The following is a 20,856-nucleotide window of genomic DNA, read 5'->3' on the forward strand; positions in this document are numbered from 1 at the left end:
CTTTATCCCAAGAGGTCCTCACTGCAGCCTGTAGCGCGGTGACGTACTGGATTAGATCCATTACATTCTGGATGTTGTAACACGCATGCGCCGACAGCAGAGACAGTATTTCGGTGAGTAATTCATCTACAGTTAGGGTTAGGGTTAGAACATCCGGTACATAGTGGATCTAATCCAATACATCATCATGCTACAGACTACAGTGAGGACACACTCGTTTATCCGGGTTGGGTCATGGTGGATCCCGAGTGTTCAATATTCATGGAACACTGGGAATGAGGCAGCCAGAGAATACACCTACTAGCACGTTTTTGGGAGGTGGGAGGAAACCTGAGAACCCAGAGGAAACCCACGCGGACACAGGGAGAACATCTAGTGAAACTCCACACCGAGAGTAGCGCAAGCTCAGGATGGAACCCTGGAGCTGTGAGGTGGCAGTGCTACACTCTGCATCATAGTGCCACCCTCTATTAAACGTACTGGTAAATAATTAAGTTCACAGACAAGAAATTGAGTATTTGGGTTAGCTTAATACCTTACGCCGAGTCTGACTCGGCTTATCTGGGTAACTGAGAGAGCTTACTTCATGAAATATCTCTTCATGTACAGCGAGAAGACAAACTCATAACACGGAAATATAAACAGTTCATTACAAAACACAGAGAGCACAGAGGAAAAGCATCAGACAGTGCATCTCTGCAGAAAGTCCTCCTGTACGGTTTGGCCAGCTGCTCAGCAGGAGATGAGAAGAGAGTTGGTGAGAGATGAGTGACTCTGTGGGTTCTCTGAAGTGCCACTGCTTGAGAGGATCTCACATGCAGCCAGTTCATGGCAAAGAGCATTCAGCACCTCCAGAATATGAGCCTTCCCTGTGTGGGGGCGGGAAAAAAGGCAAAATGGATCTCCATGATCATGCGGAATGAAACGAGTGATTTTGCTGAACACAGACAGACAGGGTTTGGACTTTGTACCATGATGGGGATCACTGCAAGACTCCAGCGTACTCAGTAAGATCTTCCCCAGGGACCTCCTTGATACGTTCTGCAATCACAGTGTTTATAGATATCAGCAGTACATTAATAAAACTGTCTCTGTATACTATATACAGTACTGTAATACATATATGAGTGTGTTTAAGCGTTATTGCACGCTGAAAAGACAAAACACCTGCATCCGAAATCCTTTGTGATAATACCATGTAATATATAGGGAATAAAACGTTTTGGGGCTTGCGGTCATACGAAAATAATGAATATAAACTTGTGATCTACTTTGCAGCCAGGACTACTGTCGGAGCCGTGCTGTCACTGTAACGTACTCAACCATCAGAATCGAGAAGTTTTCCCTCAGTGAATTTTGGATGGTCCTAGCTCCTTGGAACAAGAAAGAGCAAGGTAGCAGATTTCGACTAGCCCTAGCTCTGTAACCAGTGGAATCTCAAAATCAGTGTTTTTTTCACATTAGAATGCTACTATAGAGAAATTACGTCTGTGAAAATTCAGGTTCATATTTGGTCCGCCACCAGAGATATTCAACCCAAAACTGAGGGGAATAAAAAATATTGCACATTCTCACCCATGTAAAAAAAAGAGAAACCTGAAATGTTACACCATATATATATATATGTATATATATATATATATATATGTACAATGTATATGTGTATATATATGTACAATGTATAATGTGTTTTGCAATGCCAATACATACAGTAGAAGTAATCACTAAAAAAAAAAAAACAGTCAAGCAACTTTATATACTTTTTTTTAATAATTATTGGACCACTTGAGATACACTGACCCATATATTATATTAGGCGATATCTTCACATTTTTATTTCACATTTTGTGCTCCAGTTTAAAAAAAATAATAATTTAAATGTCAAATGAATGCTGTGTGATGTATTTTATACACAGGTCTACATGTATAATTCAATCAAAAGCATGTGTTCACATGTTTAATTTACATATTAAACATTACTTTGTCAACATTTTTAACCATATAAACCATGACATATGCGGACATACTGTACACATATATCCACGTTAATGAAGATCCGTAATTTTTCATGCGTTTCATAGAGGCGGTAACTTGTTGCTGAGGTGCTAGCTGGAGATGTGTTGGATGAGCTGAAAGTTCAACTCTGAAAGTATTTTTGTGTTTGCTCTCAGACTAACCAGATCTCTGAGCTGCTGGAGGAGCTGCAGCACATCTATAAGCTTCTCCTCAACCAGCGACAGACGCACCCTCTCCGTCTCCAGCATCTGCAGTTCTCTGTGGAGGAGCTCCGTCTCATCAGCCTTCTGCTGTAGCTCCTGCACTAATGAGTCCTTCACCTGTGCAACAAAAACACATTGTTGTATTGAGGTAAATGTTAACATTAACGAAATCTCTAACTTTAACCTCAAACCAATACATAACCACATACCACCAAGTCTATGTTTTTTAATTTTAACCAAAAAAAAAGAGAAAGAAATTTATTTATGAATAATAAACAAAAACCTTATTAATTAAAACATTAATTTTATGCAACACTACTGTATGGCTGGCAGTTTGTTAGCAAACTTTTGCACTGTGATACATATTTTTTATGGTAGAAATGCTTTGAAGAACTGTGATATGATATTTTTGTCATATTGCCTAATATTCATATAAACAACAACCCTTACCCCCACTCTCTGCAATTCTTTCATGGTCCTCTAGTGGGGTGGACAGCACAGTTTGAATATCCCTGGTCTAGAGCTATAATTTCCCAACACTGACAACAGTGTGTGTGTGTGTGTGTGTGTGTGTGTGTGTGTCTGCAGGGGGCAGCAGTGTACCTGCTCAGGGTCAGTCTCAGATCTCCAGGCCTGGCTCTCTCTTAGCTCCAGCTGTTTGTGGAGACGAGTCACTCGTTCCAACAGCTGCAGAACAGCAGTGTGGCTCTCTTCCGCCCACGACTCGCCCCAGTGAGACAGCAGCTTCTTCAGAGCCCTCTCATCACATCTAAACATAGAACATAGCACTGAGATGTGTGTGTGTGTGTGTGTTTGTGACAAGTACATGTCCAAGAAAATGTTTTATTCAGAAAAAGTTTCTGAATTATGCACATTTGAAGAAGAATTTAATACAACAATTTAATACATCTTACGATAACTTAAACATTTCTTCTAACCTACACAGAGAAAGAACTTGTACTTTGTTTTCATTCTTTCACTAACTCCTGCACAAACTCCCTTCTAGCAGTATTATAGCTGTATTGCATTCTCAAAAGTAAGTACACTCCTACATTTATCACACCTTCAAACCCATAAAACTGGAATCAGGTGGTCAAGATCGGGTGCCAGTGATTAGAACCTGTTTAGGGAGTGCAGGAGGAACCGGTATTATTTATACCCCTCTCATATCTAGTGTCTGGTGTTCACTTTGCTATTGAGGTGTGTGGTGTCATCATGCCAAGTTCAGTAAAGCCTTCAGGGAAAAGGTTGTGGATGTCTATGAGTCTGGCAAGGGATTTAAAAAGATCTCCAAATGATTTGAAATACATCATTCCACTGTAAGGAAAATCATCTACAAATGGTGCAGATTTCAAATGACTGCCAATTGGTCCAGGACTGACTCTCCCAGCAAATTCAGCCGAAGAGCAGACCGTTTGATGCAAAAAGAAGTCTCCAAGAACACCAAAATTTAATCACAGGATCGGCTAGTAAGTCTTGCAACTGTTGGTGTCAAAGTGCATGCTTCTACAATCAGAAAGAGATTGCACAGATTTGACCTGCATGGGAGGCGTGCCAGGAAAAAGCCTTTGTTAGACTACAGTTTGCCAATGAGCATACAGGCAAAGAGCAGGCCTTTAGGAATAATGTGATCTGAACAGATGAAGCAAAGATAGAGTTGTTTGGCTACAGTAAGAGCAGACATGTTTGGCGCAGACCAAAGACAGCTTTTCAGGAGAAGCACCTCATACCGACTGTGATGCACGGTGGTGGAAATGTTATGGTTTGGGGTTACTTCGCTGGGAAATACTAGCTTCTGAGGCCAAGGGTGTACTTACTTTTTCCACAGAATAATATCACGTCTACTGATATTTCTGTTGAATAAATGATTGAAAAAGCAAATTTTCCTTGTGGTTTTGTATCAAGTATATCAACTTTATTAATAGGCACTGTTTCAAAGAGGATCAAATGTTTGCTTGTCCAAATATGTCAACAAAGCCATCAATTTCCTGGGGTACACTTATTTTTTTACATGACAGTGTGTATGACTGTAAATATATATTAATTGTTTCCAGGTCACTTTGTTTGAGTTGTATTTTCATTGCTGAAGGCAGAGCAAAAAGAGGAGACTTCAGAAAAAACGTTCGCTGTTATAATTCTTTTCATTGTCTCAGTCAAATTCATACATTTTCTCCGCAAGTAAAGGAACGGCAAGGCCAATTCTTTTGTTTTTGCTATACATTGAACATATTTGGGTTTGAGATCAAAAGACGAATATGAGACAATATATAAACATTTCTTCTTTGATTTCCTGATATTTACATCTAGATGTGTTACACAAATTAAAACATGGCACCTTTTTGTTTGAACTCACCCATTTTTCAAGTGATCAAAAATATTGGAAATTCTGACTGACGGGTGTTTCTTGTTGCCCAGGTGTGTCCTGTTAGATTAATTGTTTAAACAATCAATAGCTTAATAGTTCTGAATGGTTTGAGCCCTGGGTTTCCCCTGTGAAGACGTATTTCACAGGATAAAAAGGATAAGTCAACATGAAGACCAGAGTGCTGTCTATGGAAGAAAAGCAAGGCATTTTGAACCTGAGAAAATAGGGAAAATTGACCATTGTACAAGTATTGGGCATAGTCAGTACAATAATTTGGAATGTCCTGAAAAAGAAAGAAACCACTGGTGTACTAACCACCAGACATGGAACAGATCGGCCAAGGAAAACAGCAGCAATATTGTAAGAAGTATGAAGAAAAACCCAAAAACAATAGTCAATAACATCAACAACCTTCACAGGGCAGGGGTGAAAGTACCACAATCCACAATTCAAAGAAAGAAAATTTAGAACCATACCACAAGATGCAAACCACTCATCGGCAGAACGAATCAGAAAGCCAGATTGGAATTTGCAAAGAAATACAGAGATGATCCACAAAAGTTCTGGAACTAAAAAGAAAGGGTCTGCTCATGATCCAAAACATACGAGCTCATCGGTCAAGCATGGTGGAGGTAGTGTCATGGCTTGGGGTTGCACGGCTGCTTCTGGAATGGACTCACTAATCTTCATTGATGATGTACCTCATGATGTAACAGCAGAATGAATTCAGATGTCTACAGAAACATTCTGTCTGCCAATTTACAGAGAAATGCATTCTATATAATTGAGAGAAACTTCATCATGCAGAAAGACAATGATCCAAAACACACTGCCATCACAACAAAGGACTTCATCAGGGGAAAAAGTGGAAGGTTTTAGTCAATCACTAGACCTTAACGCAACTGAGCAGCATTTCACCTCCTGAAGAGGAGACTGAAGGGAGAAACCCCTCAAAACAAACCACAACCGAAAGAGGCTGCGGCAACAAGGCTGGAAAAGCAACACAAAAGAAGAATGCAACAGTTTGGTGATGTCCGTGGGTTGATTGCTTGATGCCGTTATTGCAAGCAAGAGATATGCAACCAAATCAAATAAATGTTCATATATTTTTCTCATTGAAAAAATCACCAAAGTCACCAAAGGTGCCATGTTCAAAGTTGTTTAAAACATCTAGATGTAAACATGTCGGAAACTCTGATCTATTCTCTCATGTTCACCTTTTGATCTCTAACCCAAATGTCTTCAGTGTATAGCAAAAAACAAAAACAAAAGAATTGACCTTGTTGTTCCAATACTTTCAGAGGGGACAGTAAATAAATGGCTACTGTGCGTATTTATTTCTATAATGTGTGAATTTAAAGGAATAGTACAGCCTCAATTAAACACAACAGCGACTTTTACTTTCAAATACAGATGTAACTGATATGCTGTTCTGGGTGCTAAATGCATCCACGTTAGTAAAGGACTTCACTGCAAAGCTCAGGCGCCTGAGTGAACTTACTAGGTTTTATGATTTTGCCCCCTCAGAGCTGTGTGTGCTGTAGTGTAGAACACTCACCTGTCTCCACAGCAGGAGAGCCTGGTGAGAATCCTCTTCACCTCGTCCACTTGTCTCTGCTGCTCTCCTGTCCACCTCTCCTCCTCTTCATCTGATGCTGCCTGACCCTCCACCGAGCGGAAGAGCTGCTCCTCCACTGAGACACGTGACACACAACTCTTCATCAGCAACAGATAGCGCTTATAGAGGCTTCATAGAGTAGACAATTGAAATTTCATCATTACTTTATTAATGTCATTAACTCATAAAAGACAACACATTACTAGACTAGATGTCATATGTTGTCATAATTTGCTATGACAGTTTATGTTCAGTGATATTATGCCTAGCGTTACCACTAGTAACTGTGATAGCAGCCATAATAGGTTTTGACACATACTTCATTTGAAAATTCAATTCACCCTGTACTATATTGAAAACACATTATTTGATGATTTACTGTGTGAATTGAAATTATTTTGGAAAATAGACTCTCAATTCAAATCTGATGACTGCAACACACGCCAAAAAAGTTGGGACAGTCGACTGTTAACCGCTGTGTAACACCACATTTTTTTTCAATAACACTTATTAAGTGTTTGGACGCTGAGTGAAGACACCAGTTGGTTAAGTTTAGAAAGCGGAATTTTCCCCCATTCATCCATTATACATTTCATCGGCTACACAACTGTACGAGGCCTGATGCTATAACTGACGCTGATAACAGCTTGGATGGTCCTTTTCCTCTTTGGCTCGGAGAACATGACGGTTGTTTTGTACAAAAACTATTCGAAATGTCGACTCATCGGACCACAAAACACGATTCTACTGTGTTACTGTCCATCTCAGATGAGACCGAGCCCAGAGAAGTGGGCGGAGCTTCTGGACAGTGTTGATGTACGGCTTCTGCTTTGCATAGTAAAGCCTTAACCTGCATCTGTGGATGCAGTGGCGAATGGTGTTAACTGACACAGGTTTACCAAAGTATTCCTGTTTTTAAGACAGGGACGTCTGAGGGATTCAGAAGTGGTTTTCGGCCTCGCCCTTTACGCACCGAGATTTGACCGGATTCCTTGAATCTTTTAATTTTTAATTTCTTTTAATATTGTGCGCTGTAGAAGGTGAAATGCCCAAAATCCTACCGATTTGTCTTTGAGGAATGTTCTTCTCAAAGTGTTGGATTATTCTCTGACGCATCTGTTGGTAGATTTGGAGCCTCGATCCAACATTGCTCTTGAAGCGCTAGGCCTTTTTTGGAGTCTCCTTATATACTATGATTAGACGATTGCCTCACCTGTTTCACATCACCTTCTTATTTCAACTCCTCACATCGCTATTAGTCCTAAACAAAGGGGCAACCTGTCCCAACTTTTTTGGAATGTGTTGCATGCATCAATTTCAAAATAAAAGTTTATCTTTAAAAAACTATGCAAATGACTAGGTAAAACATCGAATATCTTTAGTGCGTCCCAAATCGCACACTACTCTACGCCATTGTGTAGTATAAATAGTGTGATTTAGTGTCTTCACAATGAAAATCCCCCCAAAAACAAAGTGCACTTTAAGTTCCCGATGATGCACTCATTCAACCGAAAAAACGAAGTGTGGAATGATGGACAATTCATGCACTCAACTAAGTTTTCCTTACATAGCGGATGGGGAGAGGCTATACCAGGCTGAGATGCTGAACAAAAAATAAGATGTTTACATTGCCAGCAGCCATATCCTCAACCACAACTTACTATGTTGATTTTAAATTCATACACTAGACAGCAGAGTGCATAGTATAAGTATATATAGTATGTAATTTGGGATACACTACTTATATTTAAACTTTTTTTTGTTTAAAGTCGATGTACATTTACAAATCACTCCTTTTTGTTTTTATTAGCATTTTCCATACATTCCGAAACGTTCATATACTATGTACTAAAAGCATGTACTCTTTTTTTGTGAAGAAAAAGTACATACTCTTGAGTGTGTAGTAAAAGAGTATGCAAGTACTGGGACATGTGTAACAGAAGAGAACGTTGTCGCCCAGAAGATAACACTGTCACTAGAGCTGCAACAACCAATCGATAAAATCGATAATAATCGATTATGAAAATCAGTCAATGAATATCATTATCGATTAGTTGAGTGGTGAGTGGTGTAATTGCAGGTTTCTATTTGTAACACTCAGTTTGTGGATTTTATTTTAAATAAACGGGGAAAAAAATGGTACTGTAAGTTTCCCCACCACCCATCCGATTAATCGATAATAATAATAATAATAATAATAATAATAATAATAATAATAATAATAATAAAATCGGCCAACTAATTGATTATGAAAATAATCGTTAGTTCTAGCCCTAACTGTCACCATAAACAAACTCCTTGCTGCAGCTTTTCTTCATTCATTATTTTTATTATATATTTTCATTTATCATTGCCCTGATTTATTTTTCCACATTTCATCGACACCTCTCTAAAACGCGTGCTCGAATTCGGCGAAGCAAACCGTCACAAAACTCCTCCTTCCTCACGCAAGGTGTTACGGGCAATATCAGCTGAAAAAGTGTCCACGGATCCACACCACAAACATCTACCGGAAATAGTAGACCATCTTCGGGTACCTTCGGGATACTCATTTCAACATGTTACGATTTTGGACACACTAATTCTAATCTCAGATACTATATTTAGGATATATCGTATGTGAACTGGGACACAGGGTAGGCCTGTATTAACGCTTTGATATCACATTGCTAAAAAAAAAATAACAAGAAAAATTAATAACACATTTATGATTTATACTGTAGGTTACAGAATTGAAAAATACAACAAGATAATACCCTCCAAGACAAAACTATAACGGCAGTTATATAATGCTACATATTTATTTGCTAAAAGACAGGAAACTTAGCTAAACGCAATGACAGTTGCTATTTTATTGATGAGTAAATAAAATACGCACAAAGCCTCATACCATACGTTATTAATCACTAGTGGTGTTTTTGCCATTATATATTTTACCACAATGGTTAGGACATATGCAATGTTGTCATAGACCTGATTTTAGAGCGGAACAAGAGCCTTATGACAATTTCATGAAGTACATATCTTAACGTCCACCACAAAGTGTACGCTAACTACAGCACACTTGGCAAAATGAATACGCTGTCATGACATCAAACACTGGGCAACTACTTACCAGTAGCAGACACATGATACAGCTGTGCGACTAAACGACTATGACAACGCGTGACATCGTCCATGACAAATATTCATGTAAGATTTATGATGCAGTGTTCAAGTAAAATTTATATTTGATCGTATATTGTAATCAAACATAGCATTATCGTATGATACCACAGACATTTAAAGGATAAGTCCACCCTGAAAACACAATTAATATGTGTGGAATATTTGTGATGTGCTTAGTGCTTCTGGTGCAGAATGCTCATTATTCCATTTTAAAGGTTAGCGGTTGTGTGGTGCTCTGATCTCACAGGAGAACATTGCTATTTCTAGTGCAGTTAAAATGCCATTCAATAGGAGAAGATTTTTTCAACAATCTGAAATAAAAGTGCTATTGGTCAGATAACGATCGCCATTTTCGTGCCGTATTAGGAGTGGAGATAAAAAAAAAAAGGACTCAAAGTTCCAGAATGCAATGCAGCTATACAGTGTAATCGCACCGAGTTACAGCGGAGACTCGGCTAGGCTAGTTAGCTAGTTAGCATGACGAGCGTGATGTTGTGATGGTGGTCTTAGCGTAAATGTTAGAGCTTTGAACGCTGGCCTGTTTGAGTGTACAGAAGACGGGACGGGAACGCCGGACAGACTAAAGAACAAAACACTGCTTCGTACTCTTTAAGTAGAGATGAACTCCCGCTATAAGCAGGTAGTCGAATGGCATCGTGGATAATGAAGGAAATCAAACAAAACAGACTAAGGTGTCAAGAAAAAAAACATCTTCTGCACAACTGATTATCAGATTAATTATAAATATCGATATGCAAGTCGTTTAGGGTGGATTTTTCCTTTAAATGCTGATTTCCCATCATACCAAAAATTATGTTGAAAGCACACAACTGACTGTTGTCATGAGTGGTCTCTGCATGGCCTGCTGGAGAGTCACGGTCTCGTTGTGTATCCAGACAACATCGGCCGCTCTGGCGCATGTTGCCCCTGTACTGCAGCTCATCGGTACTGCTGAATACTTTAGACACTGGCACTTTGGTGACCTCGGCCCTGCAGAAGAATAGACAATCTAGTTATTACCGTCCCCACAGAAGTACAGCAAACGCTCTTCCATACTCTTCCACTGTACATGTACACTGTGCATTAAATTAGTAACACTGATGGCGGCCATGTTGCTGCTCCCCTAAATTGAGGAATAGGAGGAGTTGGATTAAAAAATATATATTGCATATCGAGTATTACTTCAGTCCTTTATAAAACATCAAAGAGAGGTCAAGTAACATGCGCTAGTCCGCCATAATTCTTGTCCGTAAGCACCATAATAATTTCATTGGCTCTTGTGATAAAGCAGCACAAGCAGGGCTGACTGTGCGTAATTGAAGCCAGGCCCAGAGTCAGCCACAGCATGCTTTGAGCTCAGAGCACGAGTTAGCTTCACAGTCTGAGTGGAAAACAGCAATAATCTTATAAACATAAAGGACCATAAACACATAAAGCACATAAACTCCTATAGCATATCCGAACAACACACACACACGTTTTAAAATGAATTTTATAAATCTGTTGCTCTGCTAAACAGCTTGTTAACTTTGGTTAAAGGTTAGGTACTCACAAAATTCTTTTACTATAGAGTTTTGAAACTTGTGTTCAGGTTGAAAACAGCTGCAATATAAAGTGCAATCGATTTATTTTTTTAATTTCTAGCCACGGTTTCAATGCTCCTTTGGTCATTTGTGTAGGAGGAAATCCGATAGGGGGCCTTCATGAATCAGAGATTAAGTGTTTCCAGATGACTGCCTTTTGCCAGAGGAGAAAAAAAGGGAGAAAAAAAAAAAAAACTGAAGAAATACACTTTCAGCAGACTGAATCCTGGAGAGTGAAAAAAGACGCATACATCCTGCATCCTGCTGCCAAGTCTTCAGCATGCCAAGGCTTTAACCCTGGTCTCTGTAAGCTGCAGGACAAGCTAACAAAACATTGTCCCCAGGGTTGCAGGCTCAGGAATGGGTACTGAACAGAGGTTAAGGTCAGGAACTGGGGTACTAGTGGTGGATACAGCAGGACAGATTGGAGAATGGTGTTGCTTTAGGGCAGGAGTGTCAAGCACAGGTCCTGGAGGAATACAGCCTGTCAGAGTTTAGTGTTTTCCCTGTAATACACACCCAGTTTCACTTATGAAGTCTTTGTTGTAGTCACAGTATATGAATGACTCTGGACCAAATTTGTTAAATTAGAAAAATGCAAAAATCTACATCACTGCCCTTCTTTAGGAATCTATGTACACAGTGCTGATATCTAAATATAGGACCGAACAGGTTGCTATAGGGACCCAGTGACACCAGTATGATAGCTATGGTCTGGTTATAGAAGCGGATTGTCAAAATGCTCAGTGTGACTAATTGGATTTTAATTGACAGCATGGGAGTGTGTAAGAGAGAAAACAGAGCGGTTGGAGATGATTATGAAGACATAAGGCTTTGGAAGAAGGGAAAGCCTGATAGAAGGGTTCCAATTTCCCATTCATCATCACAGTCTGATTAAAAAAAAAAAACCTGAACAGTGGGTAATGCTCTCGGATCTTATCCTATCACATGCTCTATAATGTATATGTGAAGCTGGTGAAAGACCGGGTGTTAATAGCTTGGAATCTAAATACAAAGATAAGACCAGGAAAAATGACTGTATCACACCTGAATAGACTCCAACTATTTCAGAGGCTTTCCACTATTACAACCATTCAACATGAACTTGGCCTGTTTCAAACATACCTGATGCTAAAAGGAAACGCTTCAACAGGGGTGCATGGATTAATAACTAACAATATAAGGTGAAAATCTTTCGGATTAAATATTTATCCTGAGGGTAGGAACGTTAAGTCTTTAACCTACTTGCATTAGCAGTGGAGAAATGTAAACTTATTTTAAAAGGTCAGTGTTAAACAGTTACCCAGGGTAAAATATTAACATGACCTTGCATGTTATGACTCAGGGTCGAGATGCTACATATATATATATATATATATATATATATATATATATATATATTTATTTATTTAATTTTTTTCAGCGGGGTCCTGCTCATGAAAGAGTGGATATGTCTGGATAATGACAAGCAAAGAAATTTTAGCCAACAGACAACCATCTGGTAGCATTTATCCCATTGTCTTTGGATCTAAAGGGTCCTCCAAAGCTTTTATTTGAAACAAATGAGAAAAAAGCCATTTCACCGAACATGGACTAGTACTGCTTAACAGAGAACTGACTGGCTGTGACATGCACATATTTGAGTCATATCTGAGACAAAGCAGAAGCTTTGATAAACCAGTGTTTAGTGGAAACCAGAGATGTTTTTATTTATTTATTTATTTATTTTTTACAATTTTTACAGATTTTTTTTTTTTTTAAACATTGAGCCTTACTTGAGAAAAGCTAGCAGATATAATACACTGAGTGCTGAAAGATAAACACATTCTATTTTAGTACAGCGTTTAACCTACTTTACAAACCCATTCAAAAAGGCAAGATGATTTTCATTACTTTTCTTCCCGGCCCTTTGGGGCTGTTTGCTTCACAGGCGGATTTGTTTCTTACAGGAAAAAGCATAGAGCAAGCAACAAAACAGAAACAGATGCAGGAGAGAAAGAGGAGAACGTGAATAATGCTCCGAGTGGCAAGAATGGACTGGGACATTATTGTGTGTCCCAGGCTTAGGCCATTCATCATATCATTGCTTGGTTCTGGGTCACTGGTTACGACCATCATGTTTGCAGTTTCAGGTACTAACAACAGGATCAGATATCAGACTGAACTAAACTCATGCTGGACAGAACCAGTGCTCTCAGCTCAGACCTGCGTGAACAAAGCTGAGGGACAGCTGCATGGGGTTAAGGAGTGAGGACACCGGGCATTTCCTGTGTTTAGTAAAACAAAGCTGACGTTACAGCCTGATGTTCATTCTCTCTGTAGCCTTCTGTCAGAGTCTTCTCTTACACTCTCTACCGTCTCTACTGAACGCTTCAGAGATGAGTTTTCGTATCATAATGATTCATATACTTGCATCATCACCTGATAGAATTATACAATCTATAGCGCAAAATCACCTACACAAAATAAGAAAAGGATGTTAATAATAGTTATCATTAAATCCCATATCAGGATGAATCTGATGGCACGTGCACATTCTTATTCAGTTAGCTAAGGAAGAACAGATCCGATAACCGGTATTGGTATAGTGGCGTCCCAGGAAATGCCAGCTTGGATCGGATTGGATCTGACATATTTTGACATATTTTCTAATCCATAGTTTGTATGCCATGACCGTGTTTGATGTTGTTTGAAATGATACTGATCTCACATGTGGACACAGGAATTTTTTTGACTTGGCAACAGAAGTTTGTTTAAAAAGAGGTAAAGTAAGATATGTGCATCAACATTTATGACCATTTATTCTTTTATTTCCAAAGTGGCTTGTCTGTAGTCCAGTTCGGGTACTTTACGTCGTTAAAAGTGGCCGAGAGCAACCCTAAATTCAGAGGAGAAGACTATCGGACCGACACAACAAACAACCAACCACAGACATGTGATTTAACTGAAACGAAATGCTTCAAACTAAACTCTGGAACAGTTTAAGATATAATGCTGTGAACTTTTTATTCTTTTTTTTTTTTTTTTTTTAATCCCATGAACGTTTGCAGTGATAAAATGTGTTCAAAATATGGTTTGCTGTCAGAAACCATTACAAGAAAGTGTATATAATTATGGAATTGTTAACAGCCAGTCAGATGGCATCGGATTCTGAAGCCAGCTAAGTGTGAAAAGCTAGGTGAAGTATCCGTAGTCCTAATTCCTGCATGGATTTTACCTGCTGAGTTCAAAGATATGAATGATGTCATTCCACATGAAAAATATCAAAACGACAACTTCAACTCGTTAAATCCAAGACAGAGAGTAACTAATATAACTAATATATCTGTGTTGGAGTTACAGCACTATGTATTAGGGTGTATATTAAATGATGAAAGTAAGCGTTTGTCGCATTGAATAAAAAATAAGTCTTGAGAACATCCAGCAGACAATGAAACCAGTGCAGCTCTCTGGCTTTGTTATTACAAGTTTAGCCCCCTGTAAACAGTTTCAAAGGAAGCAGGCACACAAGCTCAACAACACACAAACAAACCAACTCGTGGAAAAATGTACAGAGGACAGATTGGACTGAAATCCTGAGCTGAAATCCGAGCAGTGGTAAACAGTACGCTTTCAAATGTCTGAGACGCTAAAAGCAGAAAACACTCTTCTCACCACAAAGTCATCTGTTAACACGACAAGGGGAAAGAGTTGCTATGTGAAGCCCTCGTAAGCGTAACAACATGGTAAAATAGAGCTCAAAGTCCCAGAGCGTACATATATTTGTCGGTACCTAACTATGGGTTGCAAACATGTCGTACACATGACATATCACTGCTTATCCCTGTGAGGTCTCACTGTGTTGTTAACTTTCAAATCTCGACCTGCGTCAGACATAACACAGGGAAGAACAATTAGTTTGCCCTTTTTAGGTCTGTCATTATGGGCTGCAGAAATACAGTTCAGAAGGGAATATTTGACAAATGGCTACTGCACCTGAAATTACAGGACCAGAACTGTTTATTTTAATCGGCCTCTGTGATCCGCCAGGCCAGTCGCTATGACGTCGACAATATTAACAAATATAGTAATGTCAGACATACATGTTTTCACCAGTCGAGTTCGGGCATGATAATAACCAGGTTAATACATTATAATGGTCCTGATTTCTAGCACTAAGCTTCACCCTTTATATTCTCTGAAGATACAGAGACAGTGAACAAACAGCTGACTATTTGTGTCTTTCTCCAGATGGTGCCCCCACATCTCTTTTGTTCATCCTCCCCCAGCCTCCAGACCTCATTGTCCCTGCAGGTCTATTCCTCCTCAGCATTTATTGGGAAGTGAAAACGCCTCCAGCCCTTTAAGATACACATGGCTTGGTCTCCTGTTTTTAATGGAAATGAAGTCAGGAGATCCATTACTTTCCCAGAGTCTCCTCCACAGGGCCTTCCCGGCAACTAAACCTCCCTCTGTCTCTTCCACTCTTCATCACAGCCAGCAGGCTTTTCATCCAGAGCGTACATTTATAGTCTGTTGTGAATCTTTTTCTGCACCATTATGGGCTGAAGGTGGTTTGAGATTTAACGTGAGATATCTCAGAATTGAGGTAACGTAAGTAAATAAATAAAGTCTGGGGGTTGAAAAATGAGGTGTATAGTGCTAAAAAGGGTCTAACAACTGAATATGAGCCCACAAAGATAATACTCAGAAGTATCTTTAGTTCTTATTGCCAAAAACATTCACTCTCATTAAAATAATGTTCGGAGCTGACTCCAATCATGTTGTGCATATTATAATCCCTCAAATCCCCCATCAAAAGGGTGATTTAAACCACGATGACCTCTTGAGAAATCGGCATAATTAGCAGAATGGAGCTTTTTTTTTTTTTTTTTTTTTTTTTTAATGTGGAATACGAATACAAAGTTACTGAGCATTTCCATTACCACATGGGTGGACTTACAGGCAGGTGTGGTAATTCAAGTGACCACTTTAGACAAGTAAGGATAATAGTAGCATGTATAAATCAGGACAAAAAGAAAAGAAAGATTTGAGGGCAAGTGGGTCACTTACTGACCCATGGTGCATGACCAGAGTCATCCGCTCCAACAGAAAAGCTGTGCCAAAAGCAACCCTGCGGCGTACTGCCTTTAAACAGCTGTGTGCTCACTGCATGCACTCCTGAGGCTTGATCTAGGCCCACTAACTAACCCAATGTCTGTTTCATAGATGTGCCATTATTACAACGTTATCACAATATACATTTTCACAAGGTCGCACAGACTCATATTTATGAAATGATTCATCCTCTAGAATTCCAATGTGATTATCTTAATCATGCCAGTAATGGAATTACTAAGAATAATACAGAGCATTACTTATGCACTGTCCACCTTGTCATCTGTTAGCTAGATGGGCATTTTATTTGACAAAATATATCCTTTTTCTGTTTCAAGAAGGCCTCTGAAAGGACACACAGGGCCAAGGTGGGACTCAAACCCCCAATCCTGGAGGTGGGATGCAACCATGCTAACCACTATATCACCATGCGCCTTGCTCTGTGGTTATTTAACCACCATCTGAAATTAAATTAAACAGCAGAGTTGGACCTTAACTACATAGCATGGGGGCAGGGGGACCTCAAATACGTGAGGGTTCAGGGAGGGAATAGTTGCTAGGATTCAGGTTGTAACAGTTCATCTATTATTCAAAGAGAGCACAGATAGCATTGGAGCTGTTGAAGATTGATTGGGACTTTCAGTCTGTTTCAGTCAGGCCTTTTCGCTCTCCCAATGTGCCGGCTCTAAAGTGAATGGAACTCACTCTGAATGGATCAGCCCCATTGTAATTCGGAATGAATTATGTGGTTTAAGAGTATGAAAAGGGTCTGGCCTCTTAGCGCGGCTAGAGGAACATTTTTGTACCATAGCATGGCTCTGAAGAATGGATGAGAATGTTTATGATCAATGCCAACATGAAGCAACATCACCTCTGATATATGTGGTGATGGGAATATCCGTTACGCTAACATTGGCTCATTTGTAGCTTAAAGCAGATTTCAAAATTGCTCGTTCCAGGATAAGTATTTGTTTGGGAGGAATAAGATGAGTCATAATTAATCATCTATCTGTATAACATATGAATAAGGTCATCTGCGCAAATGCTGATGAAACCAAAAGAGCAAGTGAACAGCTGAGCAGACTGTAAACATTAATTAAATGGCTGAGCCTTTGGAAAGTTCAATGACAGGCTAGGTATAAAACCTAAATTCCGCTGAAGCAAGCAGTACCCAGCCAAAGCTGCACACAGTTTCAATAAGCCAAAGCGGCAGCCCTCTTGCCACACACGTTGTCTGCTTAATGAACCCAAACAAAACAAGGTCTGCACCCAAGAGAGTAAACCACATCAAGGCAGCTTGAATAGCATGAAGTCTGCCACACTTGTTCACGATCCAAGCAACTGGATTCTCTGGGAACCATTTTAGAAACTACAATTCACTAAGTTAGATGAGACAAAACAAAGTTATGCAATAACATTCATCAGTCTACTGCTACAGCCAATCCGGGCCAACTCTAAAGCAAATCCAATGCCTTTGATAAAATAACTGGCAAACCATCAGTGTGACAGGAAGCCTATAATAGGAAGCTCTGTCTCCAGCTGTCTCACCTGTAATAGAGAAGCTCCATCTCCAGCTGCTGCACGTGTCTTTGCAGGACAGGCACGTGGCTTGCTTTGGCTTCCAGCTCTTTCACTTTGCCCAAGCCACTGAACAGAGCCTCCCTGGCTTCCTCAACCTTCTTCCTCATCTCCGCCTGCTCCTTCTTCAGGGTTCTGTTGCACTCCTCTAGCAACAGCACAGCCTCCCTAGATACACGCAGCTCCTGCTCCAGCTTCTTGTTTAGAAACAGGACATCCTCAACCTGCTCAGAGTTCCGGGCCAGTTCTGGCTCTGTCAAGAAGTCCTGAAGTCTTTTCTTACTGCAATGAGTGGTGGATTTCTGAGCCATGCGCTTATGATGGGCAACAAAGCAGCCACTGTCTGGCCTGTGTTTCACATGGCTCTTCCACAGTCCAACCTAAAGTGTGCAGAAAAACATCAATATCGGATATAACACGGTCACATCAGCACAATCCACACACTATATCTGCACACTTAAGTGTATTTAAATCATGATCACGGTTTTTGAGTTTCTCAGTGATCTGGTTAATAGTCGTACTGGTGAGCTTAGAAAAAGTTCATGGTTCATTAAATCACAAGCTCCCTGTAAACTGTCATTAACTGAGACACTCAATGTATATTCAGTTCGATTCTTGCTTTATTTGTCATGTACAAAGAGTTATACAGAGTACAATTTCTTCATAGTGGTGTTCTTGGTAGCAAATTCTCAGCTGTGAAATATACGAGATAGACATAGACAGTAGGACACAGGTTGACGTAGAAGGACACATAAGGTCATAGTAGTGTGCAAAAAAAAAAAAGGACAGTAGGATACACAAGACAGTATGATAAAATATTGAGAATACTATAGAAAAAGCATTTTCTACAATAATAGAACTCTATTTTGGTTCAAATATTTATACATTTAAATAAATGTAGATTTATAATGCAAGGCTGTGCTCTCTTGATTAAAAAACGATGGGATGATAATGAATAAAATGAGTTCGTTTCTGAGCTTGCTGAATATTTGTGAAAGCTGTGACTTCAATATGGAGATTCACTCATTCATTCATTCATTCATTCATTCTTATCTTCAGTAACCACTTTATTATGGTCAGGGCCATAGTGAATCCAGAGGAAACACACACACAGACACAGGGAGAACATGCACAGAAACACCACAAAGACAGTAACCAGAGCACAGGACTGAACCAGACACCCAATCCCACTTTTTCCAATGATGATATGATACTGAAATCAGGCAACAACCGGTAATGTAAACAAGCGGACTATCTGCAAGCTTCTTTTGCCAAATTCTGTTTAACATCAGGTGCATTGTGCTTTAAGACAATTTGTGTCCGATGTTCAATGCAAGATCTGTTTTGTGTGAGTCATTGTGGCACTTCAAATATGTTAGTGAAGCTACATCCATCTAGGTTCTGCTATACTGATCCAGGGTTTCAGGCTGCTGTAGGAACTTATACCAATATTGGTGTATATGTGTATGAATATACCGGTGTATCCCTGATCGACTATGAACCTAATCCACAGGAAATAACATTTTGATTCACAGGCCTCCAAACTGGACTTGATAACCTGTGTTTATGGACAGTGGCATATTTCATAACATCACAGAATGCAAAGTGGAGAGGGCATGTCTTTCACAACCTGCATCAGTCACTGTGAATAAAAATGAGTGAAAAATCTCTGATCGCTACACAATGGAAACAGATAGGCTACATGATGCAGAACACCTTCAAGGATTACTTTAGCCTCTGTCCTAGATCTGACCAAGCATGAAGGAGGGATGAAGAGAAAACGCAAGAATTTGCTAAGAAACAATAAAAATGCATTAATAAAGAAGCATTAATAAACGATTGTAAGCATTGTTTATGAAACATAACAGTCACTCACTTGCAAGGCCAAAGAGCGCGCATCACTGCTCTGAAGAGCCGCACGCATGTCCTCTACCAACTCCCGAAGACTTGCGTTTTCCTCCTCCAGCTTGGCTATCCTGTCCTCTGCTTCCTCCAAAGCCACAATGTCCTCATAACACTCGCGTGTGCATGACCCTTGCCTGCATCCTGAACTGGGCTGATCTGATGCAGGCGTGGAGTCACTGGTGCGCTTCCCGGTGCCCGGGCTGAGCAGCTTCTCCCTGCGCCTCAGCGGGCTCCGGAGACGGATCTGCGTCTCGATGTGCTCGCTCTCTCGGCCCACCAGCAGCCGGCCGTCCTCGTAGTGGCAGCCAGCCTTGGTGCTGAAGTAGCCGCACAGTTTGGCGTGGAAGTGGCGGAACGTGAACTCGCTCGGGAGGCTATCCAAAATCCCCGCGCACTCCTCCGCCTCGGTCTCCTTACTCAGCCCCAGGATTTCACACAGGATCTGGAAATCCTCGGCGGGGATCCTGCCGTCGCCCTGGCAGTCCAGGTGGTGAAAAATCTCCTGCAGGTACTGATCCAGACCAGTAGCCAGGACTATGATCTCGTTCTCCACGCCGCGGTCCAGTCCATAATGGTAAGCCAGTGTGCTCACTATCCATTGTGTCCTGCGCGCCGGGCGGCGGTACGGGTCACACGCGTCTAATGTTTCCATTCTCTGTGTTTCCCTTATAATAATCCCATTTATAGAGGACACGTTTTTAAAATAAAATAAATAAATACGAACGAGCTGCTCAGCCGAACATCATCCTCTTCTCATAAAGCGCTAAAGGACACACACACAGTCAGTGTGTGTGTGTGTGTGTGTGTGTGTGTGTGTGTGGCGCTGCTGTGGAATGTAGCGTACAGCCCACCAAACACTGAGGAGGAAAAAAAAAAAACTTTTGAAAAGCAGTTAACTATTTGCTGGTCCCTAACCGTTCCTCATCCCCAGTCTGATGGGAACATGAGCCTGGAGCTGTGCATGATGTTCTTTACATGTGAATGCCACTGCACTGGGGTTCAATGAGAATCAGCCCTAAGAGTTAGAATAGTTCTAAGTATAACTGACTGGTCAGGTTATGCAAACCTGAATGTAAATGCAGTTTCATTAAATCCAGACAAAGTGCTGTTTCTAACACTGTCATGGCTCCAACAAACAAACAAACAAACAAACAAATAAATCTGTGCTGCGTTTAAACCTGTTCCCCAGGTGAAATGTCATAAAAAGCACTGATAGTATTTCCCTGTTCAGTTCAATGCACTTTGATGGGGAATAACTAGCCTAGTCTGCCTGAGTGACAGTTCCTGTGCGCGCGAGCCCGGTTGCCTAGGCAACATAACGCT

General features: G+C 40.3%; 1 protein-coding gene across 4 annotated transcripts; it reads right to left on the minus strand.

The window, feature by feature from the left end:
• Positions 1-82: 82 nt before the first annotated feature.
• Positions 83-20,787, minus strand: efcc1 (EF-hand and coiled-coil domain containing 1). 4 transcript variants are annotated; one of them, XM_053652557.1, is made up of 8 exons: positions 19,505-20,787; positions 17,599-18,008; positions 10,206-10,360; positions 6,143-6,278; positions 2,823-2,988; positions 2,178-2,336; positions 972-1,041; positions 83-869 (listed from the first exon to the last, which is right to left on the minus strand). In XM_053652557.1, the coding sequence occupies exons 1-8, from the start codon at positions 20,183-20,185 to the stop codon at positions 733-735; spliced, it is 1,914 nt and encodes a 637-aa protein (XP_053508532.1). In that variant the 5' UTR covers positions 20,186-20,787; the 3' UTR covers positions 83-732. The 4 variants fall into 4 exon arrangements, with proteins under 4 accessions (XP_053508532.1, XP_053508530.1, XP_053508529.1 ...); XM_053652555.1 differs by having other exon boundaries at positions 10,176-10,360; XM_053652554.1 differs by having other exon boundaries at positions 83-1,041.
• Positions 20,788-20,856: the final 69 nt, after the last annotated feature.

Source organism: Ictalurus furcatus, chromosome 21, assembly GCF_023375685.1.
Source record: "Ictalurus furcatus strain D&B chromosome 21, Billie_1.0, whole genome shotgun sequence".
In the NCBI taxonomy this organism is placed as follows: Eukaryota; Metazoa; Chordata; class Actinopteri; order Siluriformes; family Ictaluridae; genus Ictalurus; species Ictalurus furcatus.